We start from the raw sequence: 24,213 nt of genomic DNA on the forward strand, positions 1-24,213 counted from the left end.
AACAGCTTGGTTCTCGAATGCGGCAAACCCGGAAGTGAGTGTTCCAGTTTGAGAACGTTCTTTTGGAACCCGAACATCCGACGGGGCTTCTGATTGGCTGCAGGAGCTTCCTGCAGCCAATCAGAAGCTGTGCTTTGGTTTCCGAACGTTTTGGAAGTTGAACGGACTTGCAGAACGGATTCCGTTCGACTTCCGACGTACGACTGTCCGGGGGGGGGTTGTAAAGGAAGAATCTCCCTCCCCTCCATAATTTTTATTAAATTTTCTGTTTTATATTTTAGAATATTCATTTAAACAGCCTTAAAATGACTTCCCTTCTTCTCTTTCCATGGTTCATCTTGCATAACATAAATCCCTGCAAGTTTTACAAAAACTAAACCATTCAGTATTCCATTGTTACATCCATCAAAACGTATTTACACTGTTGAATTTATCTTAATGATGCCCACGTTTTCAAATATACACAATCTCTCTCTGATATTCCTTGTTTCGGTGGGCAGACAGCTCTGAAAAGAAATCAGTGAAGTCTAAAAATCTTGAGAAGTAAACGCAATACCTATAAATGTGCCAGTCCAACTGCCACATTTAAATACAGCATAATACCTGAGATTAACACAGATTTTAAAAGGTCTGTGAGAACAACAACAACAAAATCCTGGCAGAACTCAGTTTTGTGGCAGGGCATTTGGCAACTGAGAGGCCTCTGTTGAGAAGGCCTAGGATTGTACTCTTGTTGTGTCTTAGATTTCTTACCCACTCAATGCAAAATTAAAGTTTAACAAAGACTGAGAAACATTTATTGACTACAGTGGTACCTCAGGTTACATATGCTTCAGGTTACCGACTCCCCTAACCTAGAAATAGTACCTCAGGTTAAGAACTTTGCTTCAGGATGAGAACAGAAATCATGCTCTGGTGGCGCGGTGGCAGCAGGAGGCCCCATTAGCTAAAGTGGTACTTCAGGTTAAGAACAGTTTCAGGTTAAGAACGGACCTCTGGAACGAATTAAGTACTTAACCCGAGGTACCACTGTACATAGGCGCCGACTCCATGGGGCTTGAGGGGGCTCGAGCCCCCTCAAAAATTTTTTGGGGGGGCTCAGCCCCCCCAATAATCTCGGGCGGGCGCCCTTCCAGCAGAGCGCCGCCGCCGTCCCCCGCCTCCTCCCCACTGCTCCTTCGCCAGCCAGCCAGCCGCGCGCCCTAATCGGAGAGCCCCGGCCGGAAATCCCGCGAGAACAGGGGAATCCCGACTGGCCACACCTCCCAGCCAGCCAATCGGCTGGCTGGGGGCGTGGCTTGCCCTATTTAGGGCCGGAGCCACTTTATTTGCATATTCATGAGCTTATTTATTATTCATGAGCTTTCCCGGGCCCCCCCAATATTTTTTCTAAGTCCGCGTCCCTGCCACTGTATATGGAAAAGAGCTGTGTAGAACCGAAAACGCTGGCAGCATTAAGATAAATTCAACAGAGTGAACAATTTTGGATGGATGTAAACAGTGATTTGAATGGTTAGAGTAAAATATGCAGGGATGTATGTGATATGTAAAATGAACCATGGAAAGAAAAGAAGGGAAGCCAGTGGATATTCTAATGTTTGTAAAATGTTTATTTGAAATTGTGAAACAGAATTTAATAAAATTATTACACACAAACACAAAAGTGCAAAATTAAAATTGGTTGAAAAAATTTTATAATCGGAAGAATGGGATGAGTCTGTATGTATATGTGCATTTGTGTGTGTTGTATTGTGGAAAAAGCCTATGTGGACTGAAGCCCACTTTATCGTATACGTTGAGATATATCTTGAATATCTTCAATATATTCTCAGTTGGCAGTCAAGGAGAGGTAAAGGTAAAGGGACCCCTGACCATTAGGTCCAGTCGTGGCCGACCCTGGGGTTGCGGTGCTCATCTCGCTTTATTGGCCGAGGAAGCCAGCGTACAGCTTCTGGGTCATGTGGCCAGCATGACTAAGCCGCTTCTGGCGAACCAGAGCAGCGCATGGAAACGCCGTTTACCTTCCCGCTGGAGTGGTACCTATTTATCTACTTGCACTTCGTGCTTTTGAACTGCTAGGTTGGCAGGAGCAGGGACCGAGCAACGGGAGCTCACCCCACTGCTGGGATTCGAACCGCTGACCTTCTGATCAATTCCTGTCCTCATATTGGTATAAGGAAACATTTTTTCTATTTACAGATTTATTCTAGGCACAACTGTATTTTGCTTGTTGAACCTTGTCTCATTAGACAAGTGTTAAAACATTCCCACTCCTTTTGGACTACATCGATTGGTTTATTCCTGAATGATTTGGTCGTTTTTGCGAGTTCCAAGTACTCGCTTAACTTTAATTCCCATTGTTCTCTAGCAGGGATTAAATGAATGATTACAGTGGTGCCCCGCAAGACGAATGCCTCGCAAGACGAAAAACTTGCTAGACGAAAGGGTTTTGCGGTTTTTGAGCTGCTTCGCAAGACGAATTTCCCTATGGGCTTGCTTCGCAAGACGAAAACGTCTTGCAAGTTTGTTTCCTTTTTCTTAACACCGTTAATACAGTTGCGACTTGACTTCGAGGAGCAACTCATAGAACGCGGTGTGGTAGCCTTTTTTGAGGTTTTTGAAGACTTTGGTGATTTTTGAAGCTTTTCCAAAACTTCCGACACCGTGCTTCGCAAGACGAAAAATTCGCTAGACGAAAAAACTCGCGGAACGAATTAATTTCGTCTTGCGAGGCACCACTGTAAATGAATGAATGAATGAATGTGGGAAGTACCTCCTTCTCCTGTCAGTACTGTAACCAGATTGTTGCAGCATTCTTGCATGTCTTTTTTGGGTCATTTTGCTGTGGCCTTTCCTTCCAGGCCAAGTATCAAGATCATCCAGAGCAGCTAGCCAACTTCATTGATGGCTTGCTGAGAGAAGAGCAAGGGATCCTCGCAGAAGCCTTGGCCGGGTCGCGGGTAAGAGAAACTCGCTTATAATAAAATAATAATAATAATTTATTATTTATACCCTGTCCATCTGGCTGGGTTTCCCCAGCCACTCTGGCCGGATTCCAACAGAACGCTAAAAATTGTTGTTGTTTAGTCGTTTAGTCGTGTCCAGCTCTTTGTTACCCCCTGGACCAGAGCACGCCAGGCACTCCTGTCTTCCACTGCCTCCCTCAGTTTGGTCAAACTCATGCTGGTAGCTTTGAGAACACTTTCCAACCACCTCACCCTCTGTCGTCTCCTTCTCCTTGGGCCCTCCATCTTTCCCAACATCAGGGTCTTTTCCAGGGAGTCTTCTCTTCTCATGAGGTGGCCAAAGTATTGGAGCCTCAGCTTCACGATCTGTCCTTCCAGTGAGCACTCAGGGCTGATTTCCTTCAGAATGGAGAGGTTTGATCTTCTTGCAGTCCATGGGACTCTCAAGAGTCTCCTCCAGCACCATAATTCAGAATCATCAATTCTTCGGCGATCAGCCTTCTTTATGGTCCAGCTCTCACTTCCATACATCACTACTGGGAAAACCAAAGCTTTTACTATACGGACCTTTGTTGGCAAGGTGATGTCTCTGCTTTTTAAGATGCTGTCTAGGTTTGTCATTGCTTTTCTTCCAAGAAGCAGGCGTCTCTTAATTTCGTGTAAATACAATAACCTATGAAACACTAAAAGCTTCCCTAAACAGGGCTGCCTTCAGATGTCTTCTAAAAGTTTGGTAGTTGTTTTTCTCTTTGACATCTGGTGGGAGGGCGTTCCACAGGGCGGGTGCCACTACCGAGAAGGCCCTCTGCCTGGTTCCCTGTAGCTTTGCTTCTCGCAGTGAGGGAACTACCAGAAGGCCCTCGGCGCTAGACCTCAGCGTCCGGGCACAACGATGGAGGTGGAGTTGCTTGGTGCTCACGCTGGACTGTCGTATCTGCTCCTTGTGCTACAGTTCTCCTCATCCTCCTTCCAAGTGGCACAACATCTCTTGGTCACAGCCCTAGTTTGCTGGAAACTTCTGCCTCCTTAATTTCCTCTCATCATTTGCTCTCAGCACACGCTTCTCTTCAGTTCAGTGGTACCTCAGGTTAAGTACTTAATTCGTTCCGGAGGTCCGTACTTAACCTGAAACTGTTCTTAACCTGAAGCACCACTTTAGCTAATGGGGCCTCCTGCAGCTGCCCCGCCGCTGGAGCACAATTTCTGTTCTCATCCTGAAGCAACGTTCTTAACCTGAAGCACTATTTCTGGGTTAGAGGAGTCTGTAACCTGAGGTACCACTGTATTTATGCCACGAGTTGGCAAGGTTTACCGGCCATGGGCCGGATCACTCCCAAGGAGATCGTCCGTGGCCCGGACTGGTGCAGTGCAATGCCAGAAATCGTATTTGCGCATGTCTGCGGTGCCAGAAATCGCTTCTGCGCATGCCCAGACACCAAAAATCACGCATGCGCAGAAGTGATTTTCAGCGTCTGGACATGCACAGATGCGATTTCCGGTATCTGTGTGTGCGCAGACGCAATTTCCGGCGCCACTCGGCTCGGTTTGGGGGCTGGTAAAACGGTCTTCGTGGGCTGCATCCGGCCCATGGGCCACACGTTGCCGATCCCTGATTTACACTGAAAGTGAACCATCCTAGTTACTAAATTGTACTGTGAGATGCCTTTTCTTGCTTTTTTTTGCATCCATGTTTTCAGTTTGCATCTTAGAACTGAGCTCGGCGTTGGAAAGTTTGCCAAATCTGCGCTCTCTCTCTCTCTCTCTCTCTCTCTCACACACACACACGCACGCGCGCACACACACACACACACACACACTGGTGTTACTATAGCGAGTAGAAGAATGGTCCAGATAAGCGAGTAATAAGAGCAGTGATGTGTGGTTGACAGAAAGAAGAGCATGGAAGTATTCACGTAAGGTGCAGGTGGTCAATCCCTTTTGAATTTGTCTTTCAAATGAATTTTCACAACAGTGAGGGCTAGAAACTTTAAGATGGCTGACACCTTTGGGGCTCTACAACAGGCTTGCTCTCTGTGTGCGTGGAACTGGAGAAGATGGGCAATCCTAGGCACATACTCTCTCTGTGTGCCTTCTGCAGTGATGATCCTCAGCACCAGTGCATAGTTTCCAAGTCCGACTGTTTTGTTTCCTCTCCCTCCCTCTGCAGGCACGGGTGGAACCACCCCCCAGTGCCTCTGTGGTCCTCAACCCACATCACAACATTGAGAGCCGGCTCATGGATATGCGAAGGACTATTCAGGTGAGAGTGCATGTGTAATACCTGCTGCGTTGCTTCCCTTTCGTTGCAGTGTTATTTGCAGGGATTTCCAATTCTCGGATGTGTTAATTCACCGGATCCTGCAAGCCACCCATTTTGTGTGTAATATGCTGTGATCCTCTTCCTGATCCAGTTCATGCAGTAGATGTCAGGAGCTACGGCTGACATAAATGCAGTGTATTTGTACAGACCCCCTCCCCTTCCACGACCTGTTACAGGGTTTAGTTTACCGTATTTTCCGCTCCATAAGACGCACCCTTTTCCTCCTAAAAAGTAAAGGGAAATGTCTGTGCGTCTTATGGAGCGAATGCATGGTCCCTGGAGCCGCAGATCGTGCTTTTTTTTTTTTTTTTTTTAGAAAGAAGGAAGGGAGTGTTGAAACAAAGCCACTGAGCAGCTGATCGGCAAGCAATCAGGAGGGAGATAAGGGAGGCTAGCGATAAAGGAGGCTGCCTGGGAGTGGGGAGGTAAAAGCACATGGATCCTCAGGATTTTTGCATTGGGTCACCCCAAATTCACCATCAGATCACATAGCATGTCCATGGCTTTAGCCTGCACCAAAACATTCGCACATCCACTGCTTCGTGGGGCCGCAATGGCGCAAAAACGTGGTTACAAAGCACGGATCCACATGGATTCTCAGGATTTTTGCATTGGGCTACCCCAAACTCACCGTCAAATCACATGTCTGTGGCCACAGCATGAACCACAAAAATCCATACATCCACTGTTTCGTTCAGAATATTCCCCCCCCCCTTGTTTTCCTCCTCTAAAAACTAGGTGCATCTTATGGTCAGGTGCGTCTTATGGAGCGAAAAATACAGTAGTTTTTTTATTGTTTCCCCCCAGGCATGTTGCTGGGTGTTCTGATGGCTCTCAGGGCATGGGCATTTTTGCATAATATTTGCATATTGTAATTTTTTTAATAGGGGGATGCAAATGTAAGTGGTGGGTGACTGGGGTCTTGACCGCATTGCATCCTGCAGCACGTCCAGCAAATGGGCAAAATTGGGAGAGGAGAGGCCAGGTGATCCAGGGCTCATTGCAGAAGACCCAGGACTTGAGCCCTCTGAGCCAGAGGTGGAGCTAGCTGCTTCGGCATGGAGCGGCGTATGTGCTGTGCACCCGGGGGGGTGCAGCAATCTCCCCCCCTGGATGACACTCAGGGTGGGCCGCAACCCCTTTCTCCACCAGTGCTCTGAGCCACTCAGTAACCACCTGTTTCCGCTTGCGCACCAATTGAGTGTTCAGAGGTTTCATTGCAGCCTAGGTAGCTGAGTTGGTTAGAGCGTGGTGCTGATAACGCCACGGTTGCAGGTTCGATCCCCGCATGGGACAGCTGCGTATTCGTTCTTGCATTGCAGAGTGTTGGATCTTTGGGGTCCCTTTCCAAATCTACAGTTCTGTGATTCTTTGTGCAAAGATGTGTTCTTAGCACCAGGCGTTTCCACCCTGCAGCGATTCTATGCGGGAAGTCTCAGTCCTCGGGAGTAGCTTCCCCTCCACAGAATGCAGAAAGCTGCCTTGCATTATTCCGGCTAATTTAGTGGCTCTCCAGGGTTTCAACCATGAGTTTCTCTTTCCCCCCGCCCCCCCCCCGGATGTGCCAGAAATGCTCTTCCACTGAGCTACACAGTCTTTCTCTAAATAGTCTTAGCTCAGATCCGCTCATTTGTTTTATTTATAGAAAGATTTTCCTCCCGCTATATCATTAAGAATATCAAAACCGTTTACAACAGTATCTGCATATAATAAAAGCACACACGCAAAAATTAAAACTGTAGCTCATCAGCTAACGGTCATGGAAAGATGGGTTCTGAATCGCCTGCGTAAACCTGCCAGAATCGAAAGGTTTTCAGCAGGCGTTTAAAGGTTGAAACAGAAGGCGCATGCTGAATCTCTGCTGGAAAAGCTTTCTGCAGGCCTGGTCAAATGACACTAAAGGCTCTATTTCCTGTTGATGTCAAAAGAGCCTCGCCAACTTGGGGCAGAGCCAACGTGCGGTTTGGTAAATGTGAAGCTTGAACGGAGCTTACAGAGAAAAATGCTTTTTTCCTGAATAGCAAATACTTCCTGTAGGCCTATACAAATCGGCTGAGTGTTGAAATGGTTTAGCCCCTGCGGTAAATATCTCCTGGTCTAGGCCATTCCCCTGCTTAAGGGAAATTGGGAGGGGGACCCTCAAAAGTAAATAATGGGGGTCCCACCCCTACAACTTGATTTGGAATAGGCTTGGAAAAAGGGATTGTCAACCTCCGCCCCAAGAGAAAACGTGTTGTTTCCGTTGGCCCCGTAGTCCAGTGCAAATTTCAGACCCTGTTTGTGCCTGTTGATGCCTTTGGGAGTGCTGAGCGGTCTGAGACTTCCCCCTCAATTTACCCGGTTGTGGAGGCGGCAACTGATGGCGGGTCTTATGTGAGGCCCTCAAATGCTGCCCCGGCAGAAATCATGGGAATTTACTGGGGCAGTATTTGAAGGTGGCCTTTTAGAGGTCTTGCCATAACATCTGTTGCCACACAGATCACAATGCGCTCCCTGTCCCACACACTTCAGTTTTTCTCTCACAACCTCCTGTTTTTTTAAAAAGGGGTAGTTGCATCCCTTCACTCCCATTTTGGGAATAGGCAGCTGCTAGTCTGGCAAGAGTTGGTTATTATTATTATTAATAATAATAATAATAATAATAATAATACACCACCCATCTGGCTGGGTTTCCCCAGCCACTCTGGGCACCTCCCAACAGAATATTAAAAACACAATAAAGCATCAAACATTCAAAACTTCCCTAAACAGGGCTGCCTTCAGATGTCTTCTAAAAGTCAGGTAGTTGTATATTTCCTTGACATCTGATGGGAGGGCGTTCCACAGGGCGGGTGCCACTACCGAGAAGGCCCTCTGCCTGGTTCCCTGTAGCTTCACTTCTCGCAGTGAGGGAACTGCCAGAAGGCCCTCAGAGCTGGACCTCAGTGTCTGGGCTGAATGATGGGGGTGGAGATGCTCTTTGAGGTATACTGGGCTGAGGCCGTTTAGACAACAGACAGGCGCTCGGTGTGGGAGTGGGTGGGCTCCTGATTAGCCCTTACTCTTCAGGGTGGGTCGTCATGCGGGCAGGGCACCCCTGGTTCCCTGGAGTTGCTTACTTTGACTGAGAATGCCACCTGGTTCTGCTCCATAGGGTCTGAAATGTTCTGTAGGCCATCTTGAAGATCTGCAGGATGCCTTTGACTTCCGTTACAAGACGCACCAGATGTTGGGTGAGGAATGCAAGAAGAGTTCACCTAGTCCAGCATCCTATTCTCCCAGTGGCCAGTCAGATACCTTTGGGAAGTCTGGAAGCGGGACACAGTCCTCCGCCCACCTGTGATTTCCTTCAACTGGTATTCAGAGGCATGGCTAAGATTGGGGGAGAACTGTTCTCTTCAACTGTCCTTAATTGCTGCGGATGTTCTCTTTTAAAAACAGACAGCTTGCCCTGATTTCTCTTGCAAAGTCCACAATCTTTGCCTTGCTGTCTTCTGATTTCCATGCCACATGCCTAAAAACAGCTGGCAGGTGTGTGTGTGCGTGTGTGCGCCGAACAATGTGGTGTCTCTGATCTTCCAGCTTAGATTCTGTAGATGCCTCCATCTTTCAAATCTCCCCTTTACAAACTCTAGTGGGCTAGCCATGCCAATCTATTGTGGCAACAAATAAACAAAAAAATTAAATTGAGGCACTTTGAAGACTTATTTATTGACGGCACTTTTTGCAAAGCAAGGAAAGAGAGAGTTGCTGTCACACCAAAACAGTGACTGAAAGCAAAACTCTAGTTCTGAATGGGGTGACTGTGCCCCTGAAGGACCAGGTGTACAGCCTGGGAGTCATTTTGGACTCGCAGCTGTCCATGGAGGCACAGGTTAATTCTGTGTCCAGGGCAGCTGTTTACCAGCTCCAACTTGGTACGCAGGCTGAGACCCAACCTGCCCGCAGACTGTCTCGCCAGAGTGGTGCATGCTCTAGTTATCTCCCGCTTGGACTACTGCAATGCACTCTATGTGGGGCTACCTTTGAAGGTGACCTGGAAACTGCAATTAATCCAGAATGCGGCAGCTAGACTGGTGACTGGGAGTGGCCACCGGAACCACAACACCGGTCCTGAGAGAGCTGCATTGGCTCCCAGTACATTTCTGAGCACAATTCAAAGTGTTGGTGCTGACCTTTACAGCTGTAAACGGCCTCGGCCCAGTTTACCTAAAGGAGTGTCTCCACCACCATCGTACAGCCCGGACACTGAGATCCAGCGCTGAGGGCCTTCTGGCGGTTCCCTCATTGCAAGAAGTGAGGTTACAAGGAACCAGACAGAGGGCCTTCTCGGTAGTGGCGCCCGCCCTGTGGAATGCCCTCCCATCAGATGTGAAGGAAATAAGCAGCTATCTTATCTTTAAAAGACATCTGAAGGCAGCCCTGTTCAGGGAAGTTTTTAATATTTAATGCTGTAGTTTTTAACACTTGATTGGGAGCCGCCCAGAGTGGCTGGGGAAACTCAGCCAGATGGGCGGGGTATAAATAATAAATTATTATTATTATTATAAAACTATTATAAAGAACCCACAAAGGAAGCACATCCGTAATGTGCCTTGTGTTTCCTGTCTACCTTTGTTGGCTGGTGAGACGCCAGGAACCAAACTTCCCCGAGACAATAGTTGGCAGCTTCCGGTGGGTCCTTCTTGGCTTGGAAGTAGCTACCGCCAACCTCACCCGTGGTATTAAATGCAATTTTTCTCTTGCAGGAAGTACGCTCACTCCTGAGGTTGCAGCCCAAAGAACACGGGCATTGCAGGACATGGTGAATAATGTGAACCGTTGCCGCAAAGTGAGTCTGAACACTATCTTTCTCTCTTTTCCGATGATATTTTATTAAGTTTCAACATTTTTAACACATGCAATAAAATCACAATTTCGTCTTTTCTCTCTCTCTTTTTTTTTTTTACTTCCCATCCCATTTTCCATGGAGTTGTTGTTTCTGCCCTTCTGCTGCTCCCTGTCTCCTATCAAATCATAGCCACAATATTATATTCTAATTGCTTCTGTGGCTTGTAGCTCAAATCCTGCTCCTGAGCTCATCGTACTATAGTATTTCTTTAAACTGTCTGAGAAAGGCATCCATTCTTCCATGAAACACTCATCATGAGAACCTCTTAATTTTGCCTGTCCTGCATCGTCTGCCTTACCCATTCTTCTTTGGTGGGAACTTCTTCTGCCTTCTATTTCTGTGCATAAAGCTGGAGTTGTTACATACATAAATAACAAATTTTGGGGGTATTTCTGCCCCTATAATCCCTAACAGAAATACTTCAGGGTGGTTGTTTTTCCCCATGCTCACTTTTTTATCTCGTCATGTATCATTTCCCAAAACACAGTGGTACCTTGGTTCCTGAACGGCTTAGTTGTCAAACAAATCGTCTCCCAAACACCACAAACCCGGAAGTAAGTGTTGCGGTTTATGAATGCTTTTCGGAAGCCGAAAATGTTCTGCTTGAGTGCAGGAAATTCCTGCGGCCGATCGGAAGCCACCTTCTAACAGTTTTGGGAGTCAAATGGACTCCGAGGACGGTTTAAATTTGAGAACCAAGGTACCACTGTACCCTTGTAATGTACCCTATTTTTTGCTCTGTAAGACACACTTTTCTCCTCCTAATAAGTAAGGGGAAATGTGTTTGCTTCTTATGGAGCAAATGCAGGCTGCGCAGCTATCGCTGAAGCCAGAAGAGCAAGAGGGATTGGTGCGCAGCTATCTCTCTTGCTCTTCTGGCTTCAGCAATAGCCACGCAAAGCCTCTTGAACACAGCGAGAGCACTCCTCCCTCTTCGCTCAAGAGGCTTTGCGTTACTTTCTTGTTTCTTATTTTCCTCCTCTTAAAACCAGATGCATCTTATGGTCGGGTGTGTCTTATAGAGCGAAAAATACGGTATGTATCTTTCTCAATGTCTTCACTGTGCCAGGGACCGTAGGACCCTCTCCAGGGATGCCTTGCCGCCTTTGCCACCCCACTTAGGCCTGTGTGTGTGGGTACACTCTTACTTATTCACAGTCTTTCTACCAGGAACTGCTGGATCGGATCAACGAGCTGCTAGGCCGCTCCGATACCCTGAGGGACTTTCTGCTGGCGGAGCTAGCGGTGTGGCAAGATTGCCAGCGGCGGGCGTGTATTGGGGACAATTGTGACACCAGCTTGACAGAACTGGAGAAGTGGTAAGTCTCAATGGGAAGGTCTGCGGTAAGTTCGCCTGCACCTCCAGCCTGTGCTCCTACCATCTGTTTTGCTTCACCGTAGGTTCACCGGGAGTGCTGAGAACCTCTTCCATTTGTTGTTGCTGCTACGCACCCTGGAGGAGCTGCGCCAGAAGGTGTCCTATGAAGGAGATCCCCTGCGGCTCCAGTTGCCCCAGCAGGAGAAGCGGCTGAAAGAGCAAATTGCCTGTCTTCTGAAAAGGTGCCAAGAGGAAGGGAGGGCACCCGTCAAATAAGGGGAGACAAGGAAGTGAGTAGGGGGAGATTGTGGGTGCTGAAGATCTTTCTGCTTTCTCCCCAGTGCATTTGTGGTGGAGATTCAGCCTTCCATGCCATTGCCCAACCGCCGGCCTCTGGTGCTGAGAACCAGCAACAAGTTCTCTGTCCGTGCCAGGTGAGGAGAGACGTCCTAAATCCAGCAGTGGCTTCCAGGTGGCGGCCATTTTGGAATGAATTAAAAACCACTGCGTAAACAGCTTGGGGTTCTCCAGTTGTTGTCAGGCTGCCATTGGACCCAGTCAGCATGGCCAGGGGGCAGAGGCAGTTCTATCCTCCGCCAGGGCCAGGGCCTTTTCAGTGATGGCTCCGACCTGGTGGAATGCTCTGTCCCATGAGGCTAGGGCCCTTCAGGATTTAACCTCCTTCCATTGGGCCTGTAAGACAGAGCTATTCCACCTGGCCTTTCATTTGATTTCAGCTTGATCTTTTATTTCCCTTCCCTCCCCCTCCTGTTTTATGAAGAGCACCAGCTCTGAGACCCCCCAGTTAATTCTCCCCTGGCCTCCTCGCTGGCCCAAGTAGGACCAATTCAGCCAGCTAGCCCTGGGGAGTATCTAATTGATTTTTGATTTTTATTATTCATGTTTTTATACTGTATTTTATGCTGCTTTTATAATTAAGTGTTTTAAAGTGTTTTAAATTTCTTGTTAGCTGCCCTGAGCCTGGTTTTGAACCAGGAAGAGCGGGGTATAAATAAAAATAATTTATTATTATTATTATTATTATTATTATTATTATTATTATTATAGCAGTGCAGCCATTTCCACCCCACTGGGCACTGAGCTTAGGGGGCACTGTGGTGTGTCGGAACCACGACCTAGTGAATTGAGCAGAACGGGAGGGAGGAATGGGGCGCCAGATTTTGGCCTTGCACAGGGCGTTACTGAAATTTGAAAGACCAAAGCCCAGCCCCTGCCCAGCGCAGGGATGAATTGGACTTGGGAGGCCAGCAGGATCTTGGATGGTCACAGTTTCTGCCATCCCTGATGGAAGAAGTGATTGGATCAGGAGGCCTCTGCTTAGATGCATCCAAGAGACGTATTCAGCAAAGAACATTGCAATAAAAGCCATTGGATTTTAAAATGAGGGAGCAGGGAAGATTTGGTACAGGAAGGACAGAGGCCTGCTGTCCGTGAGGCCTGGTGGTGGGGTTGGGGCAAGGTTGCCAACAGCAGGTGGCGCCAGATCCCACTAATTTTACATTTGCTCCCATCCTCCGTCCTGCTGAAAAATGGAGATTTAAGGAGGAAACAGAGCCGGGCTCAAACTTACCCTTACGGAGCGAAACTCCGCTGCCTGCCACTTTCGATCTCGTGGGTTATAACAAACTGTTGTTGCCCCTTAATTCAGGCTCCTGGTGAAGCTCCTGGATCGAAACCACCCGATGGAGGTGAAGATAGAGATTGACCGGTGAGTTCCTCTTGGTGAAGTGCCAAGGTGTTTTTGTTTTATAGTCGCAAGGGCAGGGCTGAAGATTGCAGCGGTGCGACTTGTGGGGAGGGCGTAGGGGCTGGGTCATCTTCCGCTAAAAACTCTTTCTTTTTCTTCATCTCTTGCAGGAACGCTGCTAATTTGGAAAGGTAAGCAACAGCTGTGGAAAGGCAATGGAAAATAGTGAGCCTTGCCCATTGGGAGGCTGGTGGTGGGGCACAAACTTTGATTTGGCACCTACATGGCAGAGGAAGGGACAGGCATTTGCTTACCCAGCAACTTGGCCCCTTGAGCCAGGGTGGTGTAGTGGTTAAGAGCGGTAGTCTCATAATCTGGGGAACCGGGTTCGCGTCTCCGCTCCTCCACATGCAGCTGCTGGGTGACCTTGGGCCAGTCACACTTCTTTGAAGTCTCTCAGCCCCACTCACCTCTCAGAGTGTCTGTTGTGGGGGAGGAAGGGAAAGGGGAATGTTAGCCACTTTGAGACTCCTGAAGGGGAGTGATAAAGCAGGATATCAAATCCAAACTCTTCTTCTCTTGCCATCTTTCTTATTTATGCTCTTGATGTTTTTGCGATGCGCATATGCAAACCCTGCTTTCAGTCCTCTAAAAGTTTCAGGGTAGACATACACTCATACCTCGGGTTACAGACGCTTCAGGTTGCATGTTTTCGTGTTATGGACGTACCGAAACATGAAAGTACCGGAATGGGTTACTTCCAGGTTTTGGCGCATGCACAGAAACACAAAATCATGCTTTGCGCATGTGCAGAAGTGCCAAATCACAACCCGTGCGTGCACAGACGCGGCGCTGTGGGTTGCGGCTGCTGCGGGTTGCGGACGTGCCTCCTGCACGGATCATGTTCGCAACATGAGCATCCACTGTATTGCTTTGATTCCAATCAGTGCATCTCCCGTAACTTCCTGCTGAAATCCCATAACTCTTCATACCAAAAAAACCATGTTCCAGGTTGTTGTTTATTTATCTTGCTTTTTTTGCACTGAAGTGCAGGTGCCCCTCCAAACGGCAATAATGTAATTAAGGTTAGAGGGGCATCGCGAGACAACTAATAAACTGGAATGGCGATTGGACAGTCCAATACAAATTGACCACAAAAGTATTATTGTTGCAATCCAATCGCATGTTGCAGAATACCTCTACAAAACGCACACACCAGTTTGGAGATGGTGATGTGAAATTTGCTCGCTTGCATGGTAGGGGAATTGGCAGCAGGGAGGTGTCTTCTGGGATGTAGAAAAGGCTCAATCCAAGTCATTGCTCATGAAAGCTGAACCCCAGAACTGGTGCACATGAGCAGAAGGAAACATGGCAGCTGGGCTTCCTATTCTGCTGTTTGAGCAGAATAAAGGTAAAGGAACCCCTGACCATTAGGTCCAGTCGTGGCGACTCTGGGGTTGCGGCTCTCATCTCGCTTTATTGGCCGAGGGAGCCAGTGTACAGCTTCTGGTTAATGTGGCCAGCATGACTAAGCCACTTCTGGCGAACCAGAGCAGTGCACAGAAACACCGTTTACCTTCCCGCCAGAGCGGTACCTATTTATCTACTTGCCGTGCTTTCGAACTGCTAGGTTGGCAGGAGCAGGGACCGAGCAACGGGAGCTCACTCCATTGCGGGGATTCGAACCGCTGACCTTCTGATTGGCAAGTCCTAGGCTCTGTGGTTTAACCCACAGCGCCACCCGCGTCCCTTCTTCAGCAGAATATCATAACAATAAAACTCAACCTGACTATAAACTTGTTACTGGCCAGCTGGAAATTGCAAGCTTTCACAGATTACGCGTGTGTGTGTGCACACGCTTTTTAAAATCTCTCCCTCTCTCATTTGTAGGTTTCGGAGGTTCAACATCTTGCCGTCAACCACCAAAACCATGGTGATGGACCGGCCCCAGGTGGAGGGGCTCATCTGTGACTTCAAGTACATTGTAAGGGCCTGGTGATGGGGGAGATGCAAAACTCTTGTATGTTTGCAGCTCTGGGATGGGAATTTGTGTTTGTGCAGCTGTGGTGGAAGAAAGACTTGACAATTCAAGTCTTGAGCTCTGGGATGACTCACTGTTACCCTGTGCCTCAAACCCCACCCACCTACCCCAATTTTTTCCTGCTACTGTGGTTGCCACACAATTCTGAACAACATGCGGCAAAATAAATATGGAAGACATTTTGGCCAGCTCTTTTTGAGACTTTCTTCCTCCATTCTATGTGGCTCAAACAAGAAATGTGTTGGGGGGGGGTTATTGGGCCATTCTTGTTTTGATTTTTATTATTTTGTGATTTTATTTTGAGAACTGCCCTGAGACCTGCGGATATAGGGTGGTATACAAATTTAATAAATAGTAGTAGTAGTAATAAGAAAAAGAACAAAATTGACTTTCCCTGACCGTTCTTTTTATTTCCTCTGACATGATACCTAGGAGAAAGGATTCTGGATTTTTTTCAAATGAAAATCTAAACATCTTTTTCAGTTCATTATAGATATATTTATGTATGCAACTACGGCGGCAAAGTTATTGATTGCCAAAAATTGCGTCCCAACTAAAACAGACTTGTTATATAAAATGATGGAATACTTCCATATTGCCGAACTACCAGGGAGTATAAGAGGAGATATGGTACAAAAATTGAATAAGGAGTGGGCTATCTTTAAGGAATACATCAAAATTATGTGGAAAAAGTAGAATTTCTGACAGATACTGAGTGAAAATGATTAGAGTGAAAGGAAAGTCAAGATAGAAGAAGAGATTAAACAAATAATGAACTGCGTTTAAGCTAGTTGGAAAAATAAAGTAGCATAACAAGAACGGCTGGAAGTCAAGTCACTTGGTGGGTGTCCGTGTGGGGTAGGTGTGTAGATATGTTGATATGTACAGTATAGGTAGATATTATATAGAGTAATGTAGGTATGTTTTATGTTATGGAAAGAAGGTAGTATGTTGTGTATGTGTATCGTAAAAATTTATATATGTGTTTTATATGTTAATAATTTTTTTTAAAAAAAATTGACTTTCCCTACTCTAGCTCATGAAGCCTGGCAAAGAGGACTGTATTCCCCCATTTGGGACCTGCTAGGAGGTCTAAATATTTATGAAGAAGACTTAAGCCTAGTGAAGTGTCTTTCTGGGGCAGGAAGTGGGGAGGAACATAATGTATGGGCCTTGGTGTGTGTGTTTTTTTAGTACACGTATGGAGCACACTGCCTCTTCTTCCCCATAGCAGCCATTTTGTGCTGGGACCCACAGGCACTTTTATAGAGAGATTAGTCCTGGTGCCTCATTTCTTTAACGCACCCCCCCCCCCCAATAAAATAAAACCAACAACGACGCCCACTGGCCTTATTCACAGGCAATTTATGACCGAGCATCAAATGCGTGGCAGGAAGGACTTTTCCCTACCATCAATTGGGCCTTTGACATTCATTTGGTGTAGCTTCCCTCCTCTCCCCCTTTAATAATGATTATCAGTCTCCCATTTCTCAGTGAGTCACTCTCTGTTCTTACTCCTCCAAGCTTGCGATGTCCTTTGTGGTCTACGTTTTCACGAAGATGGATCTTCTTAGACCAGGGGTAGGCAACCTAAGGCCTGGGGGCCGTATCCGGCCCAATTGCCTTCTCAATCCACCCTGCGGACAGTCCAGGAATCAGCGTATTTTTACATGAGTAGAATGTGTCTGGGGACGCGGGTGGCGCTGTGGGTTAAACCACAGAGCCTAGGGCTTGCCGATCAGAAGGTCAGCGGTTCGAATCCCCGCGACGGGGTGAGCTCCCGTTGCTCAGTCCCTGCTCCTGCCAACCTAGCAGTTCAAAAGCACGCCGAAGTGCAAGTAGATAAATAGGTACTGCTCTGGCAGGAAGGTAAACGGTGTTTCCGTGCGCTGCTCTGGTTCGCCAGAAGCGACTGAGTCATGCTGGCCACATGGCCCGGAAGCTGTACGCCGGCTCCCTCGGCCAATAAAGCGAGATGAGCGCCACAACCCCAGAGTCTGTCACAACTGGACCTAATGGTCAGGGGTCCCTTTACCTTTTTAGAATGTGTCCTTTTATTTAAAATGCATCTCTAGGTTATTTGTGGGGTGTGTCTGGTGTTTTTACATGAGTAGAATGTGTGCTTTTATTTCATAGAATCATAGAATCATAGAGTTGGAAGAGACCACAAGGGCCATCGAGTCCAACCCCCTGCCAAGCAGGAAACACCATCAGAGCACTCCTGACATATGGTTGTCAAGCCTCTGCTTAAAGACCTCCAAAAAAGGAGACTCCACCACACTCCTTGGCAGCAAATTCCACTGTCGAACAGCTCTTACTGTCAGGAAGTTCTTCCTAATGTTTAGGTGGAATCTTCTTTCTTGTAGTTTGGATCCATTGCTCCGTGTCCGCTTCTCTGGAGCAGCAGAAAACAACCTTTCTCCCTCCTCTATGTGACATCCTTTTATATATTTGAACATGGCTATCATATCGCCCCTTAACCTCCTCTTCTCCAGGCTAAACATGCCCAGCTCCCTTACCCGTTCCTCATAAGGCATCGTTTCCAGGCCTTTGACCATTTTGGTTGCCCTCCTCTGGACACGTTCCAGTTTGTCAGTGTCCTTCTTGAACTGTGGTGCCCAGAACTGGACACAGTACTCCAGGTGAGGTCTGACCAGAGCAGAATACAGTGGCACTATTACTTCCCTTGATCTAGATGCTATACTCCTATTGATGCAGCCCAGAATTGCATTGGCTTTTTTAGCTGCCGCGTCACACCGTTGGCTCATGTCAAGTTTGTGGTCAACCAAGACTCCTAGATCCTTTTCACATGTACTGCTCTCAAGCCAGGTGTCACCCATCTTGTATTTGTGCCTCTCATTTTTTTTGCCCAAGTGCAATACTTTACATTTCTCCCTGTTAAAGTTCATCTTGTTTGTTTTGGCCCAGTTCTCTAATCTGTCAAGGTCATTTAGCCACCCCTCCCAGTTTGGTGTCATCTGCAAATTTGATCAGGATGCCCTTGAGTCCATCATCCAAGTCATTGATAAAGATGTTGAATAAGACCGGGCCCAAGACAGAACCCTGTGGCACCCCACTAGTCACTCTTCTCCAGGATGAAGAGGAACCATTGATGAGCACCCTTTGGGTTCAGTCAGTCAGCCAGAGGGAGATATTTAAAATGCATCTCTGGGTTATTTGTGGCGCATAGGAATTCGTTCATTCCCCCCCCCCCAAAAAAAAATAGTCCGGCCCACCACATGATCTGAAGGACGGTGGACCAGCCCGTGGCTGGAAAAGGTTGCTGATCCCTGTCTCAGAGGCAGGAGAACAGCTTTGACTTCTGCCAGGGGGCGCTGCCCAGCATGATGGCATCTGGTTGCTTCGAGCCCTGTAAACATGTGGTTCTTCTTCTCTTTGCAGATGCTGAAGGAGCAGAAATGCGGTTTGGGCAAAGGCAAGGGCAGCAAAGGCCTCAGTGAGGTGGGTTTGCCATTTCCAAGAGTGGCTGGCTCAATGCAGCCGTGATGTGGCTCCTATTTGGCCTCCCAGCAGTGCTATTGCTGTTGCTTACAGGACGAGCAGGCTTAGTGGGGTGGCTTTGTAAGCACACCAGTCCGATCCGATCAGTTTATTACGGCCATAGACCAGCAGTTTTAAAATGGCAAAAAAAAAAAAACAATTATAAAAGCAAGATACAATAGTTATAAGAACAAGCCGGAATAAAAACAGAGAGGCAAGTGTCGCTAACCAACTAGAATTTTAGCTGCTACTGGAACGATCCAGTTGAACACTGGATTGTCGTGTGTCTAAAACGCAAGATTTCATAAAGGAAATAATAATAATAGTAGTAGTAGTGCCTCCATAAGGCTTGCTGTCCTTGATTTATCATGATTTCCCTGCGGGTAATAGCCGATGCACAGAATCGTCCTAGTGTGTAATCAGAGGGTTTCTATCTGATAACAGGCATTTTAAAGAGAAGGCCTCAGTTCTCCACAGACTTAGGTACGATATTGCCATCTCTCAACCTGGGTTTTCCATTGACTGCTGGAAATCCAAGGCTCTTAGTCAGACGTAGTACAGACAGAAAAGTGTTTTTCAAGTTAAGTGTGCTCTGTCATTATTTCTTTTATTATATTCATCCATCACTTTCCGCAGGAAGATGTCTTGAAGGGACTTTGGAATCCATAAAATACAAAACAACTTGATAATAAACTGAAAGCCAAATGCATTGGGTGTGTGTGTGTGTGAATACAACAATGCATACAGTAGAGTTAGTTTGCTTGGAGGCTTGGGGCATCCTCATCACAATAAACTGACATTGTACTGTATTTCATGGCCTTTTTGGCACAGACACACCTAAGTACCGTATTTTTCGCTCTATAAGGCGCACTTTCCCCCTCCTAAAAAGTAAGGGGAAATGTGTGTGCGTCTTATGGAGTGAATGCAGGCGGGAGGCTCTGCTCAGCGCTCCCTTTAAAGAGCCGTGTGGAGCGTGTGTGCGGCTGTTCGGGGCTTTTCCCTGAGGAGGGAGAAGAGCTGCCCTTCTCCCTCCTCGGGGAAAAACCCCCAAGAGCCGCACACAAGCTCCGTGTGCTCTTTAAAGGGAGTGCGGCTCTTGGGGGAGCCTTAGCCGTGCAGGCCCCCCCCCCGGGCAGGGGATGAAGGCTCCCCTTGCCCGGGAGAGGCTGCGCGCAGCTATCCCATAAGCCAGGACAGCAAGCGGGATCGCTGCGCAGCGCTCCATCTAGCTGTTCTAGCTTCTGGGTTAGCCGTGTGAAGCCTCCGCAGGGCACAGGGAGCCTTCATCCTGCTGCCCTGCGGAGGCTTCGTGCAGCTATCCCTGGCTTTTGCGGAAGGTGGGGGAAAGGATAGAGCTGCGCGGCGCTGTCCCTTCCCCCACCTCCCAGAAAAGCCCCCAAGAGCCGCGCTCCCTCTAAAGAGCGTGCGGCTCTTTTGGGAGGAAAGCTGGGAGGCTTGCTTTCGCTGAAGCCAGGAGGGCAAGAGGGATCGGTGCGCACCGATCCCGCTTGCTCTCCTGGCTTCAGGGATAGCCCTGCAAAGCCTTCTGAGCGAAGATGGAGGAGCGCTCCCTCTTAGCTCAGGATACTTTGCGTTGCTTTCTTATTTCTTGTTTTCCTCCCCTAAAAACTAGGTGCGTCTTATCGTCTGGTGCATCTAATAGAGTGAAAAATATGGCTCTTGGGAGTGTGTATACAGTGGTACCTCGGGTTACATACGCTTCAGGTTACATACACTTCAGGTTACAGACTCTGCTAACCCAGAAATAGTGCTTCAGGTTAAGAACTTTGCTTCAGGATGAGAACAGAAATCCTGCTCCGGCGGAGCGGCAGCAGCGGGAGGCCCCATTAGCTAAAGTGGTGCTTCAGGTTAAGAACAGTTTCAGGTTAAGAACGGGCCTCCGGAACGAATTAAGTACTTAACCCGAGGTACCACTGTAGTCAGTTTTTCTAACACTTCTCGCATCTGATGTTCACAACCCAATAAATCTTTAAGGTTCCAGAAAAATCTGTATAAAATAACAGTCAGCTAGGTGTGTGCCTCTTGCCTTTGCTAATTCTCATTCTCCCTCCCATAGGGATTGTTGCCTGTCACAGAGGAGCTCCACACCATCACTTTCATCCTGGACTATTGCTACCAAGATTTTACTTGTCAGCTGCAGGTATGAGGACCTCACTGATGAAGTTAGGAGTTGGTTGTGGTTGAATGCAGTCCTCTTACTGGCCAGGTTGCTTGAAGTGAGCCTACTGAAGAAATGAACCTATTCTGCCAATTCTCATAGCAAACCAGTATGAAGTAAGCAGCACATAAGCAGCACACAAAACACTACCAAACAAACCATTCTACGTTCTAAATCTTATATTAATAATCCAAAAATTGAGAGAACAGGGTACAAGAAGCCACAAACAGAAAACTCATTCAAATTGTGTCCAAAAGGAAGATTCAGTCTTTAAAGTTCCTTTAGCCAGGCTCCTGTAGATTTCAACAAAAGTAAGTTTGATCAAACGAGGTGTCGGCGATGTTACGCTCAAGGGTTAGATATCAATGAAGATTAAATAAAATTTCTAAATAATATCTGAACAGGCAAGTACAAAAGTCTCTACTTACAGTCCATATGTTACATTCCTTCTTGGCTTAAGCTACAATATTTAATTTCTTTCTTCAGGAAATTCTCCCTCAAGATTTTGGTGTGTTTACATACATTCACTGGTGATATAAACCAAAACCTGATTAACCTTTAAACATTCATTATGTAATTTCTGAGAATATAAACACGAAAATCAATACTTGCACTTCATATGCTAAGTTCTTTCTTGACTTAAGCATTTATTTTATTTAAACACTAATAAGTTTTGGTTTGTACCTCCAGTGAATATTTATAAATATATCAAAACCGTGAGAGAGAATTTACTGAAGAAGCCCAAGACTCTTCATGGGCGAAACAGGTGACAAACGCCGGCACCCTGTCTATCTCTTGTGCGTAACATCACCAAATCTTCGTTTGATCAAACTTATCTTCGTTGAGAATATTTTTGTCACTGCAGAAGAACGAGATGGCGCTGAGAGGAGATTGGGAAGAAGGAAGATCCATTAGGCCCATCTGTCAACTGCCTTCCTCGTGTTTTTGCCTCAGTTTGTGAATACTGGTCAAGGAGAGAGCAGAATTTGTCATATGGGGACCATGCTCTTTTTAATTTGGCCCAGGGTCTGGGATCTGCATTTATTGGTGCTCTTTCAAGATTTGTGATCTTTCTCCTCTTAGACATCCACTTTGCCAGTGGTGGTCATCTCTAATACCAACCAGATGTCCAGTGCTTGGGCCTCTATCTTATGGTACCTCATGTTCAGTCCAAACCCAACGGTAAGAAACATACTACATTTCTCTCTTTTTTGGAAGCCCCCTCTGTGGGATAGGGTTGACCCCCTAGCCAGAAAGCATTTCGTTTCATTTCACTTTTAATTTGTATACCGCCTTTTAAAATTACTATACATAAGGTGGTTCACAAGCTGAAGAAACAACAAAATACACAACAAAGATCATAACCTTATAACAATCTGATCCAGTACAAAAAAATCATAATAAAAACATACCGTATTTTTCGCCCCATAGGACGCACCGGCCCATAGGACGCACCTAGTTTTTTTGGGGGGAAATAAAGGGGAAAAAATTTATTCCCCCCCCCAGGTGCGCTGCGCTAATCCCGAAGCTTGGGGCATGCGGAGCTCAGCGCATCCCAAGCTTCTGGGTGCCAGCAAGGTCTCCGCTAACCGTGGGAGAGCCGCGCGGCTCTCCCAGGGCTAGCGGAGCGCTGCGCTAATCCTGAAGCTTGGGGCATGCGGAGCTCAGCACGCCCCAAGCTTCTGGGTGCCGGCAAGGTCTCCGCTAGCCGTGGGAGAGCTGGGTCTCCCACAGCTAGCGGATAGCTTCCTGAAGCCTGGAGAGCGAGAGGGGTCGGTGCGTACCGACCCCCCTCGCTCTCCAGGCTTCAGCGAAAGCCTGCATTCGCCCCATAGGACGCACCCAGATTTCCCCTTCATTTTTGGAGGGGAAAAAGTGTGTCTTATAGGGCAAAAAATACGGTAACTTTGAAATAAACCACTTATGTCAAGCAAAGTAATACTCAACAATCCATTCAAATATAATAGTACACAATAAATTTATATCACCTGAGGCCCTTCTTTGTGCGCCTTCTCAGCATGAGCTTCTGGAAGGTGGCAACATAAGAACAGGGCCTTTTCTGCAGTGGCTCCCCGTGTGTGGAATGCTCTTCCCAGGGAGGTCCGGCTGCTGCCTTCATTATATACGTTTAGGCGCCAGGCAAAAAGGTCCCTCTTTACCTTTGCTTGATTTGGTTGACATCCTGTGCCCTTTTAAAATGTTTGGGGGGGGGGTGTGTGTTATTGGGTTAACAACAACCCAATATTTGGATTATGCACTTTGTGGTTTTATATTCTGGTTTTATTCTGTGAACCACTCTTGACACCTGCAGGTATAGGGTGGTATATAAAGAATAAGAATAAGAATAAATATACACTGAGGTCTAGCGCCGAGGGCCTTCTGGCGGTTCCCTCACTACGAGAAGCCAAGTTACAGGGAACCAGGCAGAGGGCCTTCTCGGTAGTGGCACCCTCCCAGTGGAACGCCCTCCCACCAGATGTCAAAGAGAAAAATAACTACCAAACTTCTAGAAGACATCTGAAGGCAGCCCTGTTTAGGGAAGCTTTTAATGTTTAATAGGTTATTGTATTTTAGTGTTTTGTTGGAAGCTGCCCAGAGTGGCTGGGGAAACCCTGCCAGATGGGCGGGGTATAAATAAATTATTATTATTATTATTATTATTATTATTATTATTATTATTATTTATTATTTATTAATTTAGCAGCAAATAATAATTTGATTCAGAATTCCAGTACAGTGGTGCCTCGCAAGACGAAATTAATCGGTTCCGCGAGCCTCTTCGTCTAGCGGTTTTTTCGTCTTGCGAAGCAACCCTATTAGCGGATTAGCGCTATTAGCGGTTTAGCGGCTATTAAAGGCTTAGCGGCTATTAAAGGCTTAGCGGCTAAAAGGCTATTAGCGGCTTAGCAGCTTAGGAAAAGGGGGGGGGAGCGGAAAAAATCGGAACACTCGCAAGACGTTTTCGTCTTGCAAAGCAAGCCCATAGGGAAAATCGTCTTGCGAAGCAGCTCAAAAACGGAAAACCCTTTCGTCTAGCGGGTTTTCCGTCTTGCGAGGCATTCGTCTTGCGGGGCACCACTGTATATAAACTGCTGTCACTTAGATGTGGATACCTTGCCCATGTTTAGCCTGCAGCAACCTCCCAGTTTGGAAGATGGCAGATAAATACCCCCCCCCCACACACCTCGACCATGCTTCAGAGGATACCCGGAAACGCCCCCTGGAGAAACAATCACTAACTTTGGCGCTGGTCGCTTTTATTTCCGGACTCCTTTCCTTGTGTGTGCTCCACGGCACACAACACTGCGCA

At 47.1% G+C, this 24,213-nt stretch overlaps 2 protein-coding genes across 3 annotated transcripts in view; both read left to right on the plus strand.

Annotated features, from left to right (window-relative positions):
- Positions 1–16,916, plus strand: part of TIMELESS (timeless circadian regulator) — a 108,021-nt gene extending 91,105 nt beyond the window's left edge. Inside the window, exon 27 of the mRNA XM_081181259.1 lies at positions 16,899–16,916. Within this exon, the coding sequence (XP_081037385.1) occupies positions 16,899–16,901 (3 nt within the window). The 3' untranslated portion in view covers positions 16,902–16,916. The remainder of the gene's footprint in view (positions 1–16,898) is intronic.
- The window catches only part of STAT2 (signal transducer and activator of transcription 2), a 51,028-nt gene that overhangs the window by 7,921 nt on the left and 18,894 nt on the right, over positions 1–24,213 (plus strand). For both annotated transcript variants that reach the window (XM_081181289.1, XM_081181290.1), the window contains exons 4-16: positions 2,862–2,960; positions 5,134–5,226; positions 8,420–8,498; positions 10,014–10,096; positions 11,327–11,475; positions 11,558–11,716; positions 11,816–11,908; positions 13,144–13,203; positions 13,353–13,373; positions 15,073–15,166; positions 18,626–18,685; positions 20,802–20,885; positions 21,987–22,085. In XM_081181289.1, coding sequence (XP_081037415.1) covers positions 2,862–2,960; positions 5,134–5,226; positions 8,420–8,498; positions 10,014–10,096; positions 11,327–11,475; positions 11,558–11,716; positions 11,816–11,908; positions 13,144–13,203; positions 13,353–13,373; positions 15,073–15,166; positions 18,626–18,685; positions 20,802–20,885; positions 21,987–22,085 — 1,173 coding nt within the window. The remainder of the gene's footprint in view (positions 1–2,861; positions 2,961–5,133; positions 5,227–8,419; positions 8,499–10,013; positions 10,097–11,326; positions 11,476–11,557; positions 11,717–11,815; positions 11,909–13,143; positions 13,204–13,352; positions 13,374–15,072; positions 15,167–18,625; positions 18,686–20,801; positions 20,886–21,986; positions 22,086–24,213) is intronic.

The sequence above is a fragment of the Podarcis bocagei genome (genome assembly GCF_964188305.1).
Source record: "Podarcis bocagei genome assembly, chromosome: 2".
Taxonomy (NCBI): Eukaryota; Metazoa; Chordata; class Lepidosauria; order Squamata; family Lacertidae; genus Podarcis; species Podarcis bocagei.